The sequence below is a fragment of the Halichoeres trimaculatus genome, unplaced genomic scaffold (assembly GCF_033239565.1).
Source record: "Halichoeres trimaculatus isolate MK-OKI-2021-1 unplaced genomic scaffold, fHalTri1.1 fHalTri1_scaffold_3, whole genome shotgun sequence".
Classification (NCBI taxonomy): domain Eukaryota; kingdom Metazoa; phylum Chordata; class Actinopteri; order Labriformes; family Labridae; genus Halichoeres; species Halichoeres trimaculatus.
This window is the reverse complement of record NW_027437181.1, coordinates 24,581,489-24,608,120: the sequence shown is the minus strand read 5'-3', so window position 1 is coordinate 24,608,120 and position 26,632 is coordinate 24,581,489. Positions and strand designations below refer to the sequence as shown.

The window sequence follows — 26,632 nt, the reverse complement described above, 5'->3', positions numbered from 1 at the left end:
TTCTCCTTTGATATCACTGCAGTCATTCCACTCACAGACATTTTCCTGGTAAGCAGTGATCGTGTCTCAGTGAGGGGGTGACTGAGGCCAGCAGCTGGCTGACAATGTCACAGTGCATCACCTGTTTTCCCGGCAGAGCTGCTGTTCCATCAAGAGGGTTGTGTAATCCCAACTGTGCCACAGCCAAATGGATCTGGCTGTGGTGTCAAGAAACCTATTGGCTTTCTGATCATTCAAATCCAGGTGCAATCATAGCTGATACTTTTGGAAATTGCTTTTTTGTGATTAAGTGAGAAAGGGCTCTCGCTCTGATGGTTTCTGCTGTGTGGTGGCTGAAAGTTTCTGATACCGTTCAATGTATAGGGCCTGTTATACTCCAGCAAAATCAACAAACCACAGTGTTTTCTTTTTGACCTTGATTGCCCTATAAAGTACAATGTCTGCAATCTAAAGCCTTCTGATCCTCGCCCCAAAACATTTCTATTGGAAATATATGTCACGCACTCAGGTTTTATAACCAGAGATCCTCATACTACAGCAAACAACAAAGCTATAAGTGATGAAAGAGCTGGATCTAATCTTCACTTGACAGCCAGAACGGCCCTTTAATTCACCAGAAAGTCCCATGAGGGAGCCGGTCCCCTCAATAAGTGTTGAAACGACCAAAGAACAGAGATTCTGTGGACCTTTGGTACATGGCAGGTTTTATTGATTCTCCATCACTTAATGATGTGACTCCCAGGCCTTCAGTGTTTACGTGACATGGCTACATGATCACACAATTGACTCCTAACTGGAGACAACTAAACAAACCGGGAGGCTGGACAGGTATTTTCCCCATGGTTTGAAAGAAAACTGAAATTTTGGAGTCTCTTTGAAGTCTCTTTGATCTACCACGAAAAAATCAAATAGGCCGAAAGGTATGCTGGTTCTGTAGGGCTGTTCGTTATTTGTTTATCACATAAAACAAGCTGTAAAGTAGTGGTGAAAGGAGATATGGTACAAAAAGGAAGTACAACTTTATACAAGTGAAAGTGCTGCAGTCATAACCCATCTGGAGTAGACTTGTACTGAGAAAACAATAAAGGCCTGTTTTGGCAACTTTCGCCCAACAGAGGTGAACACTGCTCAAAGCTACAGCTTTGAAACTATCATCTGGAGCTGAAATTCAAGTTAGCTGTAGTTCAATATAAAAAAAGAAATAATTTTATTCATGATACAACTGCTAGGCACTCTGTTCTTTTTGGTCAACCCCATGAAAAAGTCCATGAAAAGAACTCACCCCTGCCTGTTGACACTTTGGCAAAATGCCTCAACTTAGTTTCTATTATTACAAATATCAACGTGAAGCTACCAGCACTAGCTTGGATTAGCTGCTTTGCTGGAAAACCCCTAAAAGTTAGGTTGAGCACCAGTTATTTTATAGCTAATAAATTTCAATCCTCTTTTCTTTCCTGTCTTAAACTAAAGCACTGACCTTGCTCTGATGTTTCATGTAAAAAAAGGATTGTTGCATAAAATGTCCAATATTTTTGATTTAATTTTATGGCTGTTGCTGTTTTTCTGTCTTATAGTAGCTCATATTTCTAACTAATTATAAATTGTTGTCATAGGTCATTGCAGCATATGAGAAAGCTAGGTCTTTTTACCCCCTAATAAATGAATAAATGAATAAATAAATAAATAAATAAATAAATAAACGAATGAATAAATAAATGAATAAATGAACAAAAGAATGAATGAATGAATAATTGAATAAATAAATAAATAAATAAATAAATACATACATACATACATACATACATACATACATACATACATACATACATACATTCTTTCATTAATAAATAAATAAAATAAAATAAAAATAAATTAATACAAATTAAGTACTCAATGAACATAATCATCTTTTTTTCCAGGAACTCTTATTATCAATAAGTCATATATTGGAAAATAGCTCAGAATAACATTCAAAGTAGGTACCCCCTGCTAGCTTGCATACATTACATGCATACAAGTCTTAGCACTTTTTGGTAAATTTGTTTGCAGTGTATTTTTCTGGGAGGATTTCAAATGATAGAACACATGGTGAACATTCACATACCACAAGAAACAAGTTTACCTCTGCATGTCTTTGACCCCACTTTTCTTGGAAGTTCTTCCATAACTGTCAGTGAGTCATAAACATGTGTACAGGGTGGTCTCTGTCTGGTTTGGTGACTGTTGTATTACTTTGTCACTGCTGACTGTGACTCAGCATCCCTAAAGATGATTTAGCAGGCAGTGACTGTGAGGAGAGGGACTTAAGCTCTGAATCCAAGAATGCTGGAGATAAAAAGAAACTGACCAAGTTGAGTATGTAAATATTGTTAATCACTTTGATGTTGTCTGTGTATCTTCTCCTGGACACAGATGTACTTTGTGTTAATCTGACGTGCTTTACTGCTGCTACAAAGTTGTAGTTGAGTCACTAAATCCAGTCTTGAGTCCTCTGTGTTCAAATCTGAGTCAGTAGAGGAGATAGGGTCGAGTCCTCATTAGTAATAGTATCATTTATTTTATTACATGGAGGGTGGCTCTTTTTTTTCCTTCTGTTGACTGTCTGACCCTGGTCTTAGTGTGTGTGTGTGTAGAAAACAAACTTCTTATGTCAACATGTGGTTCTGATGAATCCTATCTGTCTGCTCTGTGAAATCTAGATTGTCAATGAAGTTACTGTGTTTAAATGACCACTGCTCAACTCTAAATGAGGGGTTGCACTCATCAATTCTTCAACAGTAAACTCAAAATCACTGGCAGCCTAACTTCTGACAATCAGAGTTTTAACATCTGGGACCAAAAAGTTGAGTCACTTTAGTTGCTAACATAGTAACATAATTGTCAGCCTTGTTTAACTTGAGCATCTCTCTTACTTTTTTGGTTGTACCCTGGACTGATTTCTGTCAAAGTTTGGGTTTAACCCTTTCTTTTACATACACAAACATAAAAAAAAATTTCAGTGCTCAAAATCATTTCAAATCTTTTATAGCAAAACACTTGATTAATAATGTCTAATATGACAGTGACTGCATCTGAACAAGCCTGGATGTAATATGTATGCAGCTCCAAGATGTGTCCTTGTCCTGGACTTGAGCACTACTTTTCCTACACTGGCTGCTACCTAGTGCAGCCTTTTAAGCCTGTTGTTCAGTGTTTGGGTTGAACTGACTTCACATGGATATATGCCATGACAAGTTATTGGTTTAATAGCTTTTGGGGCTAATCTAATCCATTTTTTTTGGACTAATATTGCAATTGCGATTTAGCATGCAATTTTTTTGGGGGATGTTTATCTCCTTCATTATTCACTTAACACAAGCAATAAAGCATCTTTAGCATGACCAAAACGCCAAGGATACCGTCGACATATAAACAATTCTTTCCTGTGGACCAGGCCCACATGTTATGATGAATTGAGATGAATTGAGATGAATTGATACATGAATTGATACGAATAACGTATCTATATTTAACTATTACAATCACAGCAGAATATTGACTGACTGATTAAACTCCGAGCCTTGTAGATGTGTAATAAAATTGTTATTGATTACCTTAAATAAAATCAGAGAAAGGAACAAAGCACTGCAGAACAATAGGCCTGGTATAAATAATAACATAAAAAATGAACATGAATCCTCTCTTTTATGAATCTCACACAAAATAAACTATAGAAATGTGAATAAGACCAAATCTCTGCCTCAGCTGCCAAAATATGTCAACATGTGAAGTCTACTTTTTTATAAAATGAAAAAGAAATACTGTGTGAACATATATATCAAATGTATAAAAATCTTACTGATCTCTCACCATTAACAAAACACAAACTAAAGCGCAGAAATATAAATGATAAAAAATGGCTCAGCACTGAAATATGTAAACATGTGGATTGCACTTTTTAAATGCACTCAAACCTTTTTTTTTTTTTTTAATAATTGCAGCCTTTGCGATTTGAAAATTGCATGGTAATACATTCAATTAATTGTTCAGCCATAATATCTTATCAATTCCACATCAGCAGTGCTTTTGCAGAAAAACTGCGGCCAATTTCAGCATGTTTGTAATCTGCTGTTTCAAAGAGCAACCTCAGAATATTTAAAACACTGGACTCAAAAGAAGTGAGGGTAGTTTGTTTCAGGAAGGAGTTCCCTCTTTGGCGCTCAAGTGGTTGGTTTGTCGAGGTGGTCTTGGTGTATGTGTGCTGTTGTGACAGGAAAAGGCTGTGTGTGGATGAATCACCTCGTGCAGCTGATTGCAGGTTTGCACATGGAAAGAATGTGAAGCTGAAGTGGTACCTGTGTATATTTTTATCATGGCATGCAAATCTTCTCATTGTGATGTGGATGTGGTGTCTTTGCATGAAGACAGGATGATTCAAGAGATTTTGTTAATCATAGTTGTTGCAGAAATGTTTCCCTCGATATTAGTGATTCTTACACTGCATCATAAGACTTTGTTTGTTCACTGAAATCCTGTCAAATCTTTCTGTGTCTCATTACAGTTTGTGTTTTGACATATAATGGTCAATTCAAAGAAACAGCCTAAACACAGCTTGTGAGTTAGCAGAAGCACAAATGCATCAACAGGTGTCACTTGTGCTGAGGTGTTACCTCATTTTAGTTTCCTCAGATTTGGGGGACGTCTGTAACCATGGCAGCCTCAATTTGAACACATCACCATGTAGAAAAGAGAAGTCTGGACGGCGTTAGAGGCTCAATCTATGTTCGGAATGGAAATCAAAAAGCAGAGCTGACATTATGATGGGGATGGTGATGGAGGCTTGTAATACGAGACGAGGTGATCTCATAGATGCGTAGTCCCACACACCACCTTCGTTTCAAGAACCTATCCCAGAATATTGTACAGAATGTCCCAAAGGTTGGAGAGGAAGAAGTGATTTGGCGGCAGTTTCAAATTGATTCACTTCTCTGGTTAAGAGGCTGAATTGATCTCGGGTGCATCTCTCTCATCACAGCTTATGTTCAATTTGGAAACACTCAAAAATCAAGGAGCTCAAAACAACTTTTCAAACAACTTTTGCTCACTGCTGCCAAGTTTTGTGTGACTAATATTCATTTGATGAAGCATTACCATCATGTTGTTTCTGTTTATGATTTGAGATTGTTGGAGGGTTGGCTCTCCTCTCCTCTCCTTTGCATGAAACCCAACACCTGTGTGTGTAAGCTGCTGCCTACAGAGATGCAACACCTGCCTGCTTGAACTGTCAAGCTCTCTCTGGTTCCAGCTCTTTCCAGCACACACACACACACACACCACATATATGCACTCATGCTCGCATGCACTAAAAAAAGACTCTAGCAACACGTGTGTAGTTATTGTGCAGTCTGTCACCTGACTCCAGCACCAACCAGGTGGATAATTATGCTCACAGTCTTCTTTGCTTTGCTCACATACCGATTCTCTTTTATAGCAGAAACATGTACACATGAATAAGTGTGTGAGCCTTGTGTCTAGAAGTAAGAATTGGCAAGAACCTTGCGTTATGGTACACAATACCACACTTGTGTCATGATACGGTAGTATCACAAAGTCACAATATCGTGATGTATTTTGATATTCTACACGGTTAACCCAGGAAAAATGAGATGATGATTATGCAAACCACAGAGTATTACTCAAAATTGAAAGGACAAATTAAATCATTATCTTTGACTAAAAACCACTGTTCTATTTTTATTTTTTTGAAATACTGAAGGTCAAATGCAGTTATAAACATACACTTGACTATAACAAAACATAAAGTGCATCAAATTTGTCACTTAAACTACTGTTGCAAAGAAATTATTGGGTGAAAGACGTGGTCAGTTAGGGTAACCAATGTTTCTCATAAAAAATCTGATACTGTGCAATAAAAGTTCCCATCAATATGTAGACATCAGTCTGCTACTGTACATTATTTATTATACAGTCTATGGGCAACATACGATGGAATAGCCCTTCAGCGCCTTCTACTGTAGTGGTATGTTTTACCTCCAACTCTGCTTGAATGGGAATTTTTTCATTTTTACAAAAATACTAATTCTAAGAGTTGAAATATCAATTGTATCAGAGGTCAAAGTATTGGGATGTGTATTGCTGTACCAAATTTTTGGCAACACGTTACTTAAGACTTCCTCAAATATCATCGCACTTAGGTAATAATTAGACAAAGTTGTTTTCTTATTTCTTTGAAATTATCCCCAAAACTTCATGAAAATTTGGTGAAAATTAGCACACAACTTCTGTCCAGATTCTGTTTTGCAGTGAGCCTGTACTCGCAGTGTCTATCACAATCAGGTAAGGCCAATTTACAACCCCACTCTTGGTGAATATCACATATGAAGCCTTCAGTTGAATCATGTAAAACATTATAGTCCTAATCATAATGGTAGATAATTTTGCATGTGATCTCAGTTATGCATATCAACATATTTGGTACTAAAGAACTTGATGAAATTAAATAACAAATAGCTAACTATCAACTGCTTATTGGGAAATTGAATTATTCACTTAGCATTTCAAAGGTAATTATCAAAGGAAACAATGAACCTAACTTCTGTATTCAAGAACTAAGCAGCTATTTATCACCTGCTTCTCTGGAAATTGCAGAAACGTTGGGATACTACGAAAAACATTTTGTGGTTGGTTGTGATTTAATTACAAATAAATTATTTGCTAATTGTCACCTTCTTACCTTGCAGTTTGGAGTAAATTTCAAAGAAACTGGAAGAAACAGAAACCTACCAATTGTGACTTGCAACAATAAATTTGGACATTATTTTAAATAAGTTGTGTGCTAATTGTAAAGAAATAAGAAAAAAATTGTCTAATTATTACCTAAGTGTGATGAAATTTGCAGACCACTAAAGTTAAGTGTTGCCAAATTAAAATGCAGAGTTATACAAGTCTTGCTTTTTTTTCACATCAATATTTTTATTTCCAGTGCAGCACCGAAGCTTAAAGCAAGAGTTAAAGGAGGGAATAAAATTCAACATCAGGCATTTAAAAACATTCTGCTCTTCTTTTTTGGCCTCATGCCATGAAAAAAATAAAAATAATGATGTGTTGACGCATTTCTGCCACCTTGAAAAAAATTCAACAGCAAGGTCCTATTTATACCAAGAGCAAACTATTTAGAGAAAGAATAAACTGAACCCTGCTTGAGCCTGTGCAATCATCCAGCTGCACCTCCAGCTCTGAGCAGGAGCAGGCTGTCACTGTTTGACTCAGACGCACTCAGCCAAAGCAGAGTGATATTTACTCTGCTCCTCACCCTGCTTTTCCTAGAGACTCTAGAGTCACAAGTGTACTCTTTTAACCCCCCGGCCACCGACGCCGCTCCATTCAGCCTGCTGGTTGATGATGACCTCACTCTGAACCATAACGGCTCACTCGTGTGTGACTAAGACTGTGTGCTTTAGATCAGTTCCATTTCTGCCCGATGAGTAGGCAGAGAGAGGCTCGGATATCTTGTTTACACTGTGTTTGCATGGAGATGACGACAAGTTGTGACAAAAAAGAAAATGCTGATCATTTGCAGCTGAGGTTGTTTCAAAGAAATGACTGGCTTTTTCTGAGAAGTAGTTACAAATCAATTCAGCTGGGAATAACTGTCCAAACTTTCTAACGCAAATAAAAGAGAATTTATGTGCTGCACCCAAAACCAGAAAAATATTTAAGCCATAGTTTCTTCTATAGTTTTAAGGTTTTTTTTGTTTACTGTTAAGTCAAACACTTTCATGTCCTGCCTGTATAGGCTAATATGACTGAATCAATTTAAACAAACCAGGATCAGAATGCATGAGTCAGTCACTGGAAACCAAACAAACACTGGTTAAAGAGGCTATCTAGTTTTCTTTTCTAAACTTATGAGTCAAATATACAAACTTATACACATCAAACTTAAAGATGCTATAAGGAGGACCTGTTTTAATTGGACTACCTCGCCACCTTCTGGCCTGGAGTCTCACACACACTGTTTGAAGATGTAACTTTTAACCAGGCATGTTTGTTTTGGAACAATTTTCCTTTGTTCAAAACTATTTTTCTACTGGACAGACAAAGTATTTATCAGTACAGTAACATAGCGCTGTTGTTTGAAACATGACAACAAGCAAACATTGTGAGTTGATACCGTGGTTTTGTAGCAGGCTATATGTAGCACTACTAGCAGCCCGGTGCTACGACATATCCATAGGCTAATGTGACAACAAGCAAACTGTGAGTTCATACAGTAGTTTAATAGCTGTCCATATGCAACACCACTGACAGCCTGATGCTGGGATGCTGTTGGTAATGTGTGATGTTAGTGAATCCTGGTTATGTCCTGCCAGTGCATCTACCCAGCAGAGCTAACGTATCCTCACTCTTCATTTTATTGATAGACTGAAGTTTTCTGTCATTTTTCTGTCTGTTAGGCTCCTGTGTCCACTATCACTACAAATCTAATCCAAGATATCGTTTTCAGCAGAGAAAAACACAGATCTCTCTTGACACTTCTAAACTTCATCAGCCTGTGTGGTGTTATCATTGAGACTTAGACGTGCAGTGAATCAATCCGGTTCTGCTCAACCTGGGAAGTTATGAAGTCGCATTTCAAAATAACCTATATTGGTGCTGATAACGTCATTTTAAAGTGCGGATTACAATTGGGCATATTTCTAGAAAGGAGACTTTTTCAAGATCAATTTGAAACTCCTCACAGCAGTACAGTTCTTGCTCTTCTGGACCAACATGGTGAGGGCCATATTGGAAATAAGGAGGGCTTTTAGCCTCTACGCTAACAGTTAAAGTACACACGTCTGTCTATCAGCTGAGCTGTGCCTCTGATTGGGTAAACTTGTAATCTTAGTATCTTCTAAACTTACAAGTTATAAAAATAATTCAGAGAGAAATTAACTTTTCAGATGGGAGATATTGTTTTATTTTTTTTTTTTTTTACCAGCCTGTAAACATGTTTATTTCTGCTGTAAAAATGCCTTTTTTTGCTTGGTGTTTATGTGGTTTTTGGTATATCTGTAGCCAGCCTTGAGCAGACACTACAAAAAGTGCAGAATTTAGCACTTCCACATTGCCTCATAGTATTTTTGGTTAAGCTATTTCATGAAACAAGAATACTTTCAGCCTTAATAATTTGTATGCTTCTAAAAAAAAACCAAATCACAGAGCTCACAAAGTCTACTTTCCTCTGGAATCATCCAGCCTCAGTGGACAGAGGAACAATTCCAGATCTCAACTGTGCGACCAAAGATCCTCGGCTCCCAGATTAGTGAGTTTAGTCATGAATTGGGGATGAAATTCTATACAACCTACTCAGAAGTCTTTTGTCTCGGTTTGAACATAAAGTTTAAAACTGTTTTATCTTCAAACTTAAGGGCTTACTCTATGTAGTAAGTAAGTAACATTACAGCACCAACCATCCCTGTAGATGTACAGAATATTAGCCTCCTCAAAAATTGAGTAAAACTCAACAGAAAGTGTTTTTTATTCTGTTCTCTGCCCGTTTTACAACTGGATCACTTTGGGTTTTTGTTGTACTGCCCCTGGTATCAGCCTATCAGCCTACATTTCGCTGAATTGCTGGGATTAGAGCAAAACTATGAACCCCAAGAATCAAATAGCTCTATTCTGTAAAGTGTCTGCAGCTTTGGAGTCTTAGAAACACCAGACACCTGCAGAGTAATTCAGTACGGGAGATATAAATGTGTCATAAAGTTAAGTGTTGGTTAAAAAAATAGCTGTTTTTTATGACAAGGACAAACTGTGGCTTGAAAAAGTAGACTTAGATGCGTTGTTTAACATTTTATTACATATATAGCTTTCACTCTCCTCAAAAGAATTTTGTATTTCCTTACAATTCTTACAGCTCTGTTTTGAGAACTCCCTGCCCTTACATGGGCCCACATTGAAACGTCAAGCCTGAGGTGAGGAGAGCACTCCTCCCCAGTCTATCATGCACAAACAAACTAACCTGGAAGTAAATGTAAACTTATAGAGTATCTTTAATATTGTGCAGTCACACAGATATACCTCACAGATAATTACTCCACAAGACCCACTCCAAATGAAGCTTCACAAAGTGCTGCATTACTTTGTATAATTGTTATTCAGCAGCAGTGCATATAAAGTAGACGGCTGATAATATGCATCTTGCCCCAGGAGCACATTAGTTCCCTCATGCCGCTAGTTAGTCAGGAATAATAAATCCTGTGTCACAGTAGGAAGCAGAGACAGGGGTTTGAGATCTGGCTTTTTTGAGTTGCATTTGTTATTTGTGGACATGTCTGCTTCCTTTTCATCTCTGTGTTTTTTCCCCCCATAATTCAAAGCATTCGATCTAAGGATTCTCCTGAGTCAGTTTCCAAAAGGTAAAATGCAGTGATTGATTATCAAGCAGCTTAGACTCTCTCCATACCTCCACAGTCCATGTGTGGTGACAAAGTGAAAACCACAGTCTTATGATAAAATTTTGTTCTACATGTGTTATTTTTCATTATAAGCTCTAATGGCATGTTTTTTTGGTCAAACACAAACGATATGTTTCCTTTGTCTTGAGACTTATCTCACAAACACACTCACACCAATGGCACAGAGTGGCACTCTGGATGAGCAAGTTTTTGGACTGTTAGAGGAAGCAAGTGCCACGTGCAAACTTCACACAGAAAGGCATCTACTGGGCCACAAACAAGACACTGTTTAGCCTGCCTATGCTTGCTGCTTTCCCTGCAAACCGCTCTGTAGCATGCCACCTCAGCTCCTTCTTATGTGCGTCATATGTAGGGTAGGGTATTCTTTAGGTCATGATTCAATTTGATATATCGATTTGATTTGATATTGATTAAAATGCTTCGATTATCAATTTTCATGCCCCATGTGAACATATGTGGTATGTCACCTCGCATTTTGGAGCAACAAAACAATCCAAACGTCAGAATTTAAAGCCAGCGAATCTGGCTTTATGCTGCTTTTGCTGCTTTGGCTGCCATTTTTTTGTAGTTTTGTTTCTGGTGGCCCTTGTCCATACAACGCAAAAAACACACAGTCCCCTTTATTTGCTGAATCAATATTGAATTGGGCGAGGAATTATTTCAATGCATCAACTCATCAATATTTTTACCCACCCCTAGTCATATGAAATGGTGCTGATGCTCACTCTGTTCTGTACTCATAGGGGTCTTTGCTGCTGCTCACTCTGCCTTGGCTTTTTATCAATGCACATGAGAAAGAGGGGGGGGATTTGTTCTCCCCACCTCAGCCTTTGGCATTCCATGTGGGCACATGGAAGGGCAGGAAGCTCTCAGAAGAGAGCACTAACCACAGCACCACAGCACCTTTTTTTTAAAAAGATATTTGATAACACCACAGTGCCAAATTTTATCCATATTCACAAAATGTCTCTCTTGTCGCTCTTCTTTTCAAGGTCCTTGAACACTACATCAGCGACAATTAATCTGAAAATAAATTATGCTGTAAGTGTCAGAAAATGTTGAATTTAATGCACACCAAGTTTCATCGCTATGACATGACTCCTTCCTAGTCAAGCTATGAACTTTTCAGCCCTTCCTCGTAGCTCTGCTATATCAGAGAGTAAAGACATCACCAACATCTCTCAGCACAACATTTCCATGAAAGTTGTGTTTACACGTCCTTTTATTTGTTGCAGCTGAATCAAATTGGCTATCCAGCCTCCAAGGAGATGGAAGCGGTGCACCAACACTGTGGGAAAAAAAAAAAACTTTTAAAGCGATACAAGCAAAGCTGTCCAAGAAGAAATGAGTCTCTTTCATTTTGCAGAAATAGGAAACATTCAAAATGTGTTTTATTTTTACTTTTTCCAGCATGAAAACAACAGTAACAAAAACTGATAGAGAAGGTATATAGCAGCCAAAAGTTTTATTTGTTCTGATTTCAGCTGGGCTTCCAAAATAGAAGAGCCACTCTGGAGTACTAAAAAAAAGAAGCAGGTGGATTAATGATCATGCTGATGTAACTCCTGTTTGGCCCTGGTGTTGAAACTAGGCTTCTGACATGCTCTGGACAAATATTTGATATGCTCTCTGGACCAGAACCACACTAGGATTGGCCTGTTTAACTTGTGGGCTGCTCTATTATTGGATTAGAGGCCATGTTACTGTAATAAGGTCTGGGCATTCCCAGCAGGCGCTGCTCTGCCTCATTGATCTATTGAACAATAGCTACATGTTCCAGTGTTCGGTCTCATTTTCTCTTTATCTCAGGAGCTTTTGACTCTCAGGCTCACAGTTTTCTCCAAATGAAATCCATTCTGTGCATTTGTAGTGGCAAAATGTTCCTGCTCTCCTCTTACTGTGTCACCTTATCACTGAGTTTTTGACCCCAGCACGACAACTCCATTACAAACCACACCAGCAGCTCACACTCTTCAACATCTGTATTTGCTCTCTTAATTTTGCACTTTTTACTCCCAGTAGAAGGTCTTGGTTTTTAACCATAGACAGTAAGCAACTGCAACCAGAGCTCCTACAGAAAGCACCAATAGACCTAGACACACTATTCAATTAGTGAAATCATTTTGCCAAGATATGTTCATTCCTATGAATAAGCCGGACATAAAACCTGAAAAATTCTCATTCACTGTCTTCAGCAAACCTCTCTGTAAAATCTGCACACATTAATTAGTCTTACTCCCAGGGAATCATTCAATTTACAGTGCTTTCTGTGTAGGTATTTAGCCTATGCCAAGGAAACAGTAAATCTTTGTGTTAAAAATGTATGTATATCTCTGAAAATCCCCTCCAGTGGGAAGAGAAAACAACAAAATTGACTGATGTGGGCTTACTGCAGGATTCATGTTTCTCTTGTTTGATTCAGGCAGAGTTTTTCTTCAGTGGCTCTGACCTCATCCAAAGTGAGTGCCAGGGTGCCCTCACTTTTGCTCCAGGCCAATCTGTTGTTTAAGAGATGTACACGTACAGTATCAATTTTCCAAGTGGCCTCAGCTCCACGGTGTCTTTGAAGGCGGGTAGACTTCTCCTGAATCTGTGGTTTTTGCTCTCTTTTTTTGGCATCAATGTGATCCATAGCCAGAAGCACCTCCAGGGCTGGGGTGCTCAAATACAGATGACGCTTTCTGTGATTGCTAACTTTGCAATGTACTAAAGTGAAACTTGGTATTTAAACATGCTGAAGCTGAAGCTGGGCTGTGGTTACAGGCATTTTATCTCTTGCTTTTTCTGACAATATGCAATATGAATGAACCAGGAAGATTTAAACCGTTTTATTTTGCACTTCAGTTAATTTTTTTTTCAAAACTAAAACTATGACAGTTAGTTGTTTTTTTTGTCTCTTTTTTGCACTTTTTGCTAATCTATCAAAAACAAACCATAGACTCAAAGAGATTTTTTTGTGTTTTATTTTGAACTCAGTGGCAGAGTGACTGTGCTGTCTTAGTCAGAAATTATTTGTCACTGTTAACTGAAATTTTATGTATCAAAAGTGGTATCTGTACTTGGTATCGGTGAGTACTCAAGGGGAGTGCTAGTACTGGTATTGGTCTGAAAGAAAAAGCGGTATCGAACATCCCAAAGTGCAACATTTCAGGGCGATCTATCGAGTAGATTTTGAGATATTTATACCTCATATATTTATGTATTTTATTTTGTGTTTGATGATGAAGAGAGTATAAGCGAAACCCTTAAAAGTCACTCAGTCATGGTTCATCCTCTGGGAAACAGGAGTGTGTTTTTCTACCATGTTAGAGTTTCAGATATTTCAGTTTTGACCAAAGCTGTGGATAAACAGCTAAATGTTCATGTTTAGACATATCTCACAACAGCTAATTACCCTGTACAACACTGATTTCCTGTGAATCCTCATTGAGTTTTGATTTAAGACCAGCCCCTGTAGTTTAATTGGCCCTCGATGAGCCTCTATTGCTGCTGCCGTAAACCACATGAAAAATGTTGCTCACAGCAGAGTGGTACTGTTGAATATTCTTTGTTATGTGAGCCTGCAGTAGATCAAAGCAGTGTAGGTGTAACTGGTGCAGTTGGGTTTAAAGTCAGGAGGGGGAGGGAGGGATGCTTTGTGCTCGTGTTTCACAGTGTGGGAGTGTGCATCGTATTAGTGATTATGGATTTGTGTATGCTCTGCTTGCGTACGGCATTTTTCTTTGCACTTGTTGTTATGTAGCCTCAGTCTCCAGGGACAGCGGGTCTCTTTTCCTCATCTGAAGCTGTAGTGTCTATTGTCCATTTGTGCTGTTTTCTTATGACTGATAAAAGGCTCTTTGTGTTAAACTTGTTCTCAGCTTGGACAAGAGGGAGTGAGTCTGAGGAAAGGGAAGTAAAGTAGATAAGCAATAATGAAGCTAGACTGATCGCCTCCTGATGCAGAAAGAAGGTGGATGAAGAGCACAGTCAGAGGCAGCAGGCAGGGAGATGAGTGGAGCATGCAGGCAAACAGATGATTACATCCAGATGATTTAAGGCTAAACAGTGAAAATGAAATGTGCGTCTTGTTCACATCATGTGAAAACTGAAGTCTGTTATCAGCTTCCCATTTTTGCTGACTTAGTCCTTTGCTGGATAACGTTTGTAGATGAATTGAATGAGCTGTTCCACTGCTAAGATGTGAAGGCCAGTATTAGATAGTGATGCTAAAGTTTAGGCACTTCTTTTTGATTACTTTGAAAATTCATTTTTAGAAGTCTATGCACCGTCACTTAACATCCACTGACTGTATAAAAAGATGACCACCATGCCTCCACCTGTTTTTGTGGCACAGAAATGAAGCAAAAAAAGTGTGTCCAAGGGATTGGCTCTGGATCTCGGCCATCTGGCTTAACTTAACACCTGTATAAATGTCAGAGGAACATCACTTGTACTTCATGTTACTTACCATGCATATTATATGGCATAGTACATTTTGCAATTTGAAATTATAGATTTTATATAGTCAAATAACATTAGGCCCTTTGTTTCCCCTGGATGTCCCTGGAGAACATTCCTACATAAAATGCCAGTCAAGTGTTGTGTTTTAGCAGCAATCCAACCATCAACCATTTCCTAGGTATACAGCCATAGTAGGGTGGTGGCAGCATGGGGGGGTCTGTGTGTGCTATATGGAAAATGAAATAAACCTAAATGAATTAACCCCCCAGGGTGCATGGTGGCGCAATGGTTAGTGCTGCAGCCTCAAAGCAAGAAGGTCACCAGTTTGATTCCCAGCTTGGCCAGTGGGCCTTTCTGTGTGGAGTTTGCATGTTCTCCCCGCGCATGCGTGGGTTCTCTCCAGGTACTCCGACTTCCTCCCACAGTCCAAAAACATGCCCATAAGGTTAATTGGTCACTCTAAATTGTGTGAGTGAATGGTTGTCTGTCTATGTGTTAGCCCTGTGATCGACTGGCGACCAGTCCAATTATATCCTGTAATATACTTTTGTTTGTTTTCACAAGTCACTTTAGCATTTAACCTTCATTTTTTTATCTCCAAGTATTGTCTGTTTAAAATTAATCTTGCATTATTCTAATGCATTTATATATTGACGTGTGCTGCTGACCTCTTGGCCAGATCACCCTTGCAAAAGACATCTCAATCTCAATGGGTTTTCTACCTGGCTAAATAAAGGTTAAAAAAAAAAAAAAGCACCTCTGGCCAAATGACAGCTGTAATAGCAATAGGCTCCAGCCACCCGCGACCCTGAACAGGATAATCTGTTCAAAAAATGAATAAATGACATTAACCCCCCATATAATGGTAGAGGAAACACTGCATTAGCTACAACTGTTGCCATACAGCTACAATGCTCTGTGACCCAGGTGAAAAGGACCACAGACGACATCTCATAGCATAGCACAGTTTGGTATGTTTCTGATCTGGACAATAAAGAAAGTTTTTATGTAGTCTTAAAGGCTGGTGGTGATAGCTGTGCTAGCCTTAGCCACACTTCAAACACCAATCTGATGATTTCTACCTGCAGACTCGATGACCCCATGCCAAACGTGTTAAAACATAGGATCATAACTTGTTAGCTAGCTAATAAAATCTTAACTATAGTTTTCCCCTCACTCTTTTTAAGGGTAACGGTTGTTTTGTTACAAACCCAGTGTGTAAAAGCCTAGAATATAAATTCTGAGAAGCTGAAGACATGAAAAACACAAAAAGTCCTCTCAATTCAAGTTCAGGTGTCTTACTCCAGAGAAGATACAGTAGTTTGAGATAGGTAAAGTGACTTGAACTTTTTTTTGCTTCAAAACATGTTTGATACAAATAAATGATTTATTTTTAGAGAGGATGTTTGTCCGCATGTGCTGTCTCCATAAACAGCTATGAAGATACACAAACACATTATTGAAGATTTGTGCTCCTTCCATGGTTAATGCGTGGGGTGCTACTTCTCCAGTGTGTTAATTTTCTCACACTGGATTTTGGTAGGTGCCTAATGAATCAGCTGTACTAAAGTATTTTGCAGGCTTTACAATCACATTTGATCTTTGCAAATCCTTCTCAGGACGGAGAAAGGAAAATGTTTAATGGGTTTCTTTGGTTGTAATCCAGCTCGGAAATAAGCTCTGCTTTGTTCTGATTCAAGCTGCAGGAGAAGTTCAACTTCATGTTTTTCCTCTACTCACTTATTCCACTCATAATTAAAGTGATCATTTGTTTTAATTATCATGTTTGTCTTGAAAACAAATCAGTCCTTATTGTAAACATGTTGTTGATGTGCAGTGAATCACAATTTGCTGAAGATTCACTCAGGTGCTGAAATCTGGAAGGATTCTGCGTGGGTGGATTAAGATGTCTGTTTATTTCCATGCACCTGAATAAAGGCTGATTTTACTCTGGGCTCACGGTGCCTCAGTGCAATCATTGTGTTCATGCTTTGTCTGTGTCCTTGCTCATCTACCAAGAGAGGGGGACTGTCACATTTTGGATCAGCTAAATGATTGAAGCTAATTTGGCCAGGATGAGCAGAGAGGCTTGAGGGGCTCCTGTGGGGGTCATGGAACGTTTTTTTACCTGAGCTCATGGCTTATTTTTGTGTGTGGGAATATTTTGCTAGGCGCCGCCCTGTTGGTTGTGGCTGCCAATTGCGGCAGCTCTTTGTATTTGGAGTGGGTCATTACTCTGTTTGGCTCATTTGTTGGTCATGGACACCAAACTGGTTTTGTCTTCAGTGATATTTTCACTATTTTTTCTCCTGTGTTTGTCTGGAGATCCTACATGTTGCCATGGCTGCATTGTTTACATGCAAGATCAGCTATTAGCAGCCTGTAGCATGTCAATGCTAACTGGTGCAAAGCCTGATGTTTCTCACAAGGTGAGGAGAAGGAGGTGAGGACGACGTGCTGGTTCTCAGGTGTGAGCTAAAAATGGACGACATTGATCTATACTTCAATCCGTCATTATTGGGAATGTAACAGCTTTCTCCAGCTAACCCAGTAACAGAGGTAATACCAGAGGGCAGAGTAACATCATGCTATTCACAGACATGACAAACGGAGCCAACACTGAACATGAACGCCACATTGGAAGAGCTTCACCTGCTGTGAGCAGACAGGATACAGGAGACAGAGACTGAACAGACTGCTGAAGACGCTCAGTCCTGGACCCTGTGGAGGTGGAGGCTGAACTGGAGAATGATGGACAAGCTGTCATCATCTTTTTTCTTATGGACCTTTTTGCACTTTCTATACATTTTCTTACTTTTGTTTTCTTGATTGCTGCTGTAACTCCTCCTGAAGTTCCCCTTGGGGATAGATAAGGTATTTTCCTTTCTTTTCTATTCTATTCTATTCTATTCTATTCTATTCTATTCTATTCTATTCTATTCTATTCTATTCTATTTCAGTACAGGTACAAGGACATGTTTTTTTAGAGTTTCCAGAGAAACCAAAGGGTTCACTGACTGAGGGCCCTGTGTGTGTCTCTTTAGCATGCTCATGTTAGAGCTGCATTGATCGTAATGTGTTGGCCGTGTTCTTTGGAAGCACATTGCTCAAAATCAAGTCAAATATTCATCAAACTGCTGGTTTCACATTACTTATTCATCCGCGCTGTAATAAAAAGCACCTGAGGGTACCATGGATTGTAGAAAAATCTGCCAATTAGAAAAGTTGTTTTGCGGTACAGCTGTGTGTGAACATCTAAAAGCGAGCCCTGTGATTGTAACACAGCCATGAATAAATGTTCTCTTCATGTATTTCATTCTGTGTCGTTCCACAGAGCCTGCCAGTGGTTCCACTGATAACCATTTCATCACATTATTAGCTTATCACGCTGGTTCCTCGTCACGTCCTCTTATCTCTTCCCGTCTTCCTGCTGTTTGTCAGGCCATTCTTCAGGCTGTTAGCGGCTGATGCTGCAGAGATTAGCGTCTAAAATGGGAACGTCAGATTATTCTGTGGTTTCACAAACTTGTGGAGGCAAAGAAAAAAAAACATACCACCCAGAATTAAAATCCAGAGCACAAAGGCCTCCAGCCTGTGATCTTAGCAAAAACAAATGAAAGGAGAGTGGAAAAGTTGACAGTAACTCTGACATGTAGTATTTCCAAATGCTTTCATAAAGCCTCAAATCACCCACAGCCAAGCCTGTGTGTCACAAAGTCGCCTTTGTTGCTCTCATGTCCCTGGTTGGTCTTTAAAGGACATCACAGAGCATTTGTCCATCCCCATTCATCCTTGGAGAGACTCCTTTAATGTGACGAGTTGGGTTGAACAGCGGGGGATCAGAAATATAACAGATCACATCGTTTTGAGAACGAAGTTTGTCCTTAAGGCTCAGTCAGGCTCATACAGCATGAGTGATTTCAAAGAAAGAGTTTGGCTTTGGTCCAACTTCTATCACCAGGAGATTCGTGAGAAGTGCTTGACTAATTGAGACAGAGCTCAGAGCAATAAAAGAGATAAAATTAAAGGCTAATCTAAAATAAAACGAAAAGTTATTTCAGTAAAAACAAAGACATTAACACTTTTTTCAAGGAAAAATGGGAAAATTCATTGCTGAAGAAGAATCCTGAAAGGCTGTCATGTTGTATTCAGATGAAGTGGTCCAGGAGCCGATAAAAAGATAAAGCAGTACTCCTCTGTCTTCATAACAACCTCGACTAAAGTCTCACTGACAGTTATCGTCAGGATCCAGAATCAACTTTATGAACGAGACAAACACCTTCACCCCTGTGTGTGAACACCTCTCACATAGGAACCAGATTCTGAGTGTCTGAGTCAGGGTCAGAGGAGAGTTGAGCGGATGAGGGGCCACCGTGTGCTTCAGCCACAGCCCACTCTGACCTCTCATCTTTGACCCCGGAGCAACAGAGCAGCCCTGTGTTTCCACTGGTCCTAGACAGAGGATGCTGTGTTATGGAGGTCACAGCTTTCCTCTTTCTTCTCCTTCTCACTCCATTTCATGTCTTTTGTTAAATTGTTTTGGAATGATGGAGGGGAGATCCACATTTCCAGATGTTTATACATATATCTACAAAAACAACTAATTTGTTTTTATTTATAAAGAGGGTGGGACGTGATGGTATCAGTCAGTATCAAGTGGCAGTGGTGGCTGCTGGTCAGCCAAGGAGGGGAAGCTTGATTTTTTCTGGCCTACATCATAAATTTGTTTATTTATTTAAAAGTAAATTCTACCCTCCATCCCTTTTCAAGAAAATGTTCTGTGACCCTGTGGTACCAACCAGGTGTTTTTTTTCCAGGGATTTTACCAGTGTTCTCTCAACACTTGTCATTTTTAAGAAAGATAAACTTGCTGGGGATCGAAAAAGCCTCTGGGTCAGTTCAGAACAACTGAGAAGATGCTCCTGTGGAGGGTTATACTTCAAGATTGTTGACTGGCTCATTTCACTGTCAATCAAAAAGGGATTCGGCCTCAGACAGATCATCCAAACATCATGCAGAAGCCCAGTGTCCAGGCCAGCCCACTGCCTCATAGACCCCCAGAGACGCTGAGCGTCCGACTGTGTTAAAGCGCTGAGACGCTGTGGAGATGAATGAGAAGGAGATGGAGCCAGTTACCTGTGATAGGTAGCTGATTCTGAACAAAAGATGAAGGGATTCTGGCTCATATTTTGTCAATGAAATGTACACACAGCAGAACATATCACCACTTTTTTGGGGACATTTTAGGGGAAGCTGAGCTTCTCTTGCAGTCTTAGAGCAATCACCTCTGGTATTAAAACAGTGAAGATTCAAATCTGTGACAAGACCATGGATATCAACGCATCTTTCTTTTAACACCTGTACCACCAGTGTTTTCCACAACACACTGTCAGATTCTTCTTTGCTTCCTTAGTTGAGTCTAAGATTGCATTTCTGCTCAATCTTTATAACTAGAAGCAAATAAATTTTCATTCTGTCTTTGGTCTTTGCACACTGCCCAAGGTAACATCAGACTCTGTGTCAGCCTTCAAAGTTTACCCTTAACTGTTTGGTTCGAAACATGTCAGGAAAGTAGATGGTATAAGATCTTATTCAGCTGTTGAGGGGCCGTCAGCCACTCAAAGCTCAAACTTGAGAGACAGTGGACTTAGACGTTATGCAACCACAAACAGATGAGGTGACAGGCTCACAGCTTATCGTTTAGTTTCTTTCTGCAGCGCGCTGTTCAGGATCTTGTGTTTACAGAATATGGCATGCTCTTCTAACTTTAGCTTTTGAAGACAACAGTGCCAGAAATCCCTCTGATGCTTCCATCTGTGAGAAAATGATGTAGATTTACCCTTTTGTTAATGTAGTTTCAAAAAAAAGAAACTGATTTTTGATGGAAAAAGATTGCAGAGAGCTGCCTCTCGAGGACAAGTTGTTTTGGATTGCTCCGAAAAATTCTTTCCCTCGTTTTTTCAGTCTCTGTTTTTTTTCCTCCATCAGGGGACAGATGGGCTGTTCTTCAAAAAGTGATACATTTGTTGTCGGCTCTTTTGTTTCATGAAGCATGACAATGGCCTCGCTGTGCACAAATTAGCACTTTCTTCACTTTCATAAAATGTCATTGTGTATGACAGTGCGAGGGAAAGCGCAGCATGCAGAACGACAAGAAGGCGCAGAAGCATGAAGTGAGAGGAATGGCTTCAGGTTTTACTCTCTCGAGTGAGAAAGTGGGAAAAAAAGATGTTACCTGTTTTACCAGGTGTAGCAGGGATGTCACAGGGGATAAATGTAACTTTTTCTTATATTTAGATGTAAAAAAAAACAATTTGTAGGAGAAATGTGTATCAGCTTTTTATTTTAACAATGGAACAATCCTTCTTCTCTGCTAACACTTGTCTGGTTTATTTACAGTTAATGACTTTCATCCTTCTGCCTCTTCTTTCCTTCTTTTTTTGTGCAGGTGTAGCTGCAGCCCAAACCAACACCGGCAGCAAACATGGTGGTGTTGTCGCTGAAGATCTGCGTTCGGCAGTGCAATGTTGTGAAGACGATGCAGTTTGAGCCCTCCACAGCCGTCTACGATGCCTGCAGGATAATTAGAGAGAGGGTCCCCGAGGCTCAGACCGGACAGGGTGAGAATGATGAAGCAGAATCCCACAGGAAGGATGCCCAATGAGCTGGAAACTGTATTAGACACAAGGATGCAAAGGAAAATGTGACAAGGAGGCAGAGTGATTGCACTGTGATTTAATTTATTCATTCACTGCCGCACTCATAGTAAAAGATATCACGCCCCCATGCTGCTTGTGTTGTAGCACACTTAGCTCCTGCAGGGAGTAGAAGATAAAGACTTTGTTACTTGAACTAAAGTAGAGTGAGAGTTTCATAACATTTATAGGATGTAATCAACTTCAGTGAAATTCTAGACTTTGAATCTGATTTCACAAATGAGTAGCGCTATGTGACTTTTTGGAGTAGGGATGTTGGTGGGATTCAATGAGTTAAAGAGATGATATAAAGACAAAACAGTGAAACTACTGCTCCTTCAAAGAAGCTTTTCAAGTGCCAGTCTTAACCCTATGCTCCTTCATGTTCCCTCATGTTTGTCTTGTATAATATTTTCTTTAAAAGATACTTCTTGGATCACTGAGAAATGTGCCAGCTTGTGGCCATAAATCATGAACTGTTATTGTTGTACGGTGGTACTTAAAGATGAAGAAGTAGGGATGCTCTGATCTGATCCCAGCGTACAGATTTAAAGGTCCCATGTTCTGCTCCTTTTCTGCAGTTTGATATGGATCATTGATGTGTTCATGAAATGGTAGTAACATGTTTTGGTCCAAAAAGTCAATAAATCAAGCACAGCAGCATTGTTTCCAGGCTCTCATAGCCCCTCTGTTCAGAATGCTCTGATTTAGTGGGCGTGACCTTCATATGTAAATGAGCCACCGCTGATACCGCCCCGCTCTTCCGCATCACTGAGAGCGATGCCACGAGCTCCGAGTGCACTATGTTTAGAAAACAGTGAAGCTCGTTCATCGTAACATTTCTAAAACTACAGGCTAACCGCAGATAAAGTTAGCATCCTGAAGCTAACGCAGAGACAGGGGGGACACTGAGGAAAAGCTCTTACATCTGCTCCACAGCACACAGCATTTAAAATACTCACATTTCCAGGGTCTGAGGTTTGTTGGCGGATGGTTGGTAATGCGCCTGGATTCAGGACCAGTCTATTCACTAGCCCTCTGTTGTACTGTCCAAAGTTGGAAAAGCAGTCAGTAGTGAAGTGACTAGCACACACATGCACAGTTTTACTGAGATGGGTTTTTTGCATTATATGGGACCTTTAAAACATTAGATGTATGGGTGCACTGATTACAATTTTCTGGCCAATCACCAATCTTTAAAAAGCCTGAGTTTGAGGTCTCAGAGCAAAAAGCAACAATGGCTGGCTGTCAGACCTTCCCAGAGGTATATAAGATAGGTTTCATATGTAAGGACGGGCCGTTCACTGATCCCCCAAAATTAAGGAAATCTAGTTAGATGGGATGTTGGTGACAAAAGGCCCATCCATTGGGTAGATCTATTCAACTTAGTTCTGTGCTAATCTGTGTTAACATCAATCATGTGCATGTTAATCAACACTGGTAGACATGTGCAAGTTTGGTGCCTCACTTATCCACTACTTGAGGTTTATAGTTAAGTTGTAATTCATTTTAGTACTGGAGATTTCCTCACCGCACAGTTACACATTTTAATCCCATAAACTAAAAGTAGAGTCACTTTAAAAATATGTTTTTATTTTATTTACAAAAGAAGAACCCTGAAACTGAAAGCAGCAACTCCAGGGTTCTCATTATGTTGAGGAGATGAGAATGATTTTGCTCCATGCTCAAACCTGGATAAGACGAACACGACTAATTGTTTCTGACTCTCACCATCTGTTGGGTTGGTGTCCCTCTGTTGCTGTCGCTGTCGTTACGTTCGCTAATCCTGACACCATGACTCACCACTGATGTTTCTCCTCACTGCTGCAGCTTCAGACTATGGCCTGTTTCTGTCAGATGAAGACCCTAGAAAAGGGATCTGGCTGGAGTCTGGAAGGACACTGGACTACTACATGCTCCGCAATGGGGTACGTTTATCAACCAACACACAAACACACACAGTGAACCTGAACCATAACCAGAACCATTGATTCCAGGTGTTCTAATTGCTCTTAAATAAGTTTCTTGTTCTCAAAAATCATTCAAAAAGTGCCATATTACAACATCAACAAACAAGTAGTTTGTTATTTAATGAGAAGGAGTCGTGAATAAAGTCTATGGTTGGCCTTTCTGCTGTTTTAAAGGGTAATATAAGAGCCACTAGCCACCTGCACTGGTATAAAAACATGTAGCATCTTGTGAAGTTTGAAGATATTTTTTAAACTCTATTCTTGATTTTCATTACTAAAAGTGCGATATCTGAAAAGATTAGGGAAGAAAGTGCTAATTATTCCAAATGTCTTTATGTTTTCCATTGTTGCAACTTGTCTGTTATATGACACTTTTATTCTTTAAGAATTTAACATTTGTCCTTTAATGTGGCTCTAATATTTCCTTGCATTTTACATTGGAGGGAAAACAATCTAAAATTGTGGTAAAAGTAAAAGGACACCGTTTTCAATTAACTTCTGCTTTGAAGCCTCACAGAAGTTCAGTAATGGCAGAGAAGAATGAGAAAATGTAAGCGCAGACTGAAATTTGATATCAAGAAAAATGTCAAAATCAAAGAAAGCTTTTAAACGTGACTTGAAGGAAACACCCTCCCAGCTGTAGATTCTTTGCCAGCCTCCGATCCTCGCGGCCAAAAATTGACTGTTTTTTTGGTCATGTAGTGCTCTCCCTCTGTACATCTGCAACTCTTAACTGGTTTCTCCTCCTCAAATCCACCAAAGGCAGCCCAGGTATAAGGCGTGACTGTGACCAATTATTCTGAACCAAATCTCTCCTCATTGTTGTGATTGGAAGAGAGCGGCGGGCTGTGATAGGCAGCCGTTAAATAAGGTTTTCTGGCTTATATTCTCTCCCCTCTCTCCACGCAAACCTGGATGCATTTGATCATTTTCACAGCGGGGGCTCTCAGCACCCCCCCCCCCACTTCCTTCTCTGTCTGTCACTCATACATTCAATTCCTGCATTCCTCTCGTCCCTTTTTTGTGTTCCCTGATCTTTCTTCTCTCTGCCTTTTGTCTGTTTGCAGGACATCCTTGAATACAAGAAGAAGCAGAGGCCTCAGAAAATCAAAATGCTGGATGGTGCCGTTAAAACCATAATGGTGGACGACTCCAAAACAGTTGGAGAGCTGCTGGTGACCATATGCAGCAGAATAGGTACGTCTCTTCTACAAGCCTTATCTTTACAATCAAAAACGTTAACACTTGACTTTAGAGGTCCACAAATTTCATCACACTTAGGTAATAACTTGACAAAGATTTTTCTTATTTCTCAGAAATTACCCCTTAATTTTCATATGAATTTGGTGAAAATTAGCACATCACTTCTGGCCAACTTCTATCAGGCAAGGCAAATTTCCAACCCCACTCTTGGTGAATATCACATCTGAAGCCTTCAGTTGTATCATGTAAAACATTATAGGCCTAATCATAAAGGTTTATCATTTCACATGTGATCTCAATTATGCATATCAAAAAACTCTGTACTAAAGAACTTGGTGAAATTAAATAACAAATAGAGTTAGCCAAAAGCTAACTATCAACTGCTTATTGGGAAACTGCTTTATTCAGTGAACATTTCAAAGGTAATTATCAGAGGAAACAATGAACCTAACTTTTGTTTTCAAGAATTAAGCAGCTATTTATCACCTGCTTCTCTGGAAATTGCAGAAATGTTAGGATACTTCTAAAAACATTTTGTGGCAGGTTGTGATTTAGTTTCAAATTAATTATTTGCTAATCGTCACCTTCCTACCTTGCAATTTGGAGTAAATTTTAAGGAAACTGGAGAAAAAACAGTAACCTACCAATTGTGATTTGCAACAAAAAATTTGGACATCATTTTAAATAAGTTATGTGCTAATTTAAAAAAAGAAAAACTTTGCCTAATTATTACCTAAGTGTGATGAAATTTGTGGACCTCGAGAGTAAAGTATTTCCTCAAATTCTCCTGTTTTTTATTTTTCACATCTTTTAGTCTTTTTAAGGTCAAACTTACCTTTTATAACATATATTTCCAACAGACAGCTTCATTTAGCATCACAAAAACTTGAAACATCTTCAGAATTTTCCACATTTATCAGTTAATTTCAGGACAAATCATCATTTCCGATTGCTTTTGTTTGTTTTTCACTTCAAGGCATCACAAACTACGAGGAGTACTCGCTGATCCAGGAGACGATGGAAGAGAAGAAGGAGGATGGGATGGGAACCCTAAAGAAAGACAGAACGCTGCTGCGAGACGAGAGGAAAATGGAGAAACTGAAGGCGAAGCTCCACACAGACGATGAATGTGAGTGTAGCTGAATTATATTTGACCTGACATTCAACAGCAAAAACTCTTTTTTTTTTTTTTTTTGGTCTATACTGCCCAAAAAGAGTTTTCTGATGTGATGCCTGCATCTTCCTGTGTTGTCAGTGAACTGGCTGGACCACAGCAGAACGTTCAGAGAACAAGGGGTGGAGGAGAGTGAGACGCTGCTGCTTAGACGCAAGTTCTTCTACTCAGACCAGAACGTGGACTCAAGAGACCCTGTCCAGCTCAACCTGCTTTATGTCCAGGTCTGGAGGTCTTTTCTTTTGACAGCCGTTGATGTGGCATCATTATTTTTTACATCATCACCTACACGCAACAAGTCACTGCTAAAATATGAAATCAGAAGAGAATAACATGTGGAGGAATGTTCACTTTCCTTTCATCTGATTCGTCTCGCAGGCTCGTGATGACATCTTGAACGGCTCTCATCCAGTATCATTTGACAAGGCGTGTGAGTTCGGAGGCATTCAGGCCCAGATCCAGTTTGGACCTCACATGGAGCTCAAACACAAACCTGGATTCTTAGAGTAAGGGTCCAAAAATCAGGTTCTGAGATTACTTTACAAGTGAAGCTTTATATCCTGTTACTGAACAGTAGTAATTCATGTTTCTTTGTATTTCCTTCCAGTAAAAGTCGAAGTTTTTTTCCTCTTCCTGAAACTTGTTTTATGCTGCTACTTTGGCCTTAACCCCCTCGTCAAA

General features: G+C 39.4%; 1 protein-coding gene across 3 annotated transcripts in view; it reads left to right on the top strand.

Annotated features, from left to right (window-relative positions):
* The window catches only part of LOC141787447 (talin-2), a 113,952-nt gene that overhangs the window by 33,537 nt on the left and 53,783 nt on the right, over nt 1-26,632 (top strand). For all 3 annotated transcript variants that reach the window (XM_074665828.1, XM_074665829.1, XM_074665831.1), the window contains exons 3-8: nt 21,358-21,529; nt 23,435-23,532; nt 24,642-24,771; nt 25,754-25,906; nt 26,033-26,175; nt 26,330-26,457. In XM_074665828.1, coding sequence (XP_074521929.1) covers nt 21,394-21,529; nt 23,435-23,532; nt 24,642-24,771; nt 25,754-25,906; nt 26,033-26,175; nt 26,330-26,457 — 788 coding nt within the window. In that variant the 5' untranslated portion in view covers nt 21,358-21,393. The remainder of the gene's footprint in view (nt 1-21,357; nt 21,530-23,434; nt 23,533-24,641; nt 24,772-25,753; nt 25,907-26,032; nt 26,176-26,329; nt 26,458-26,632) is intronic.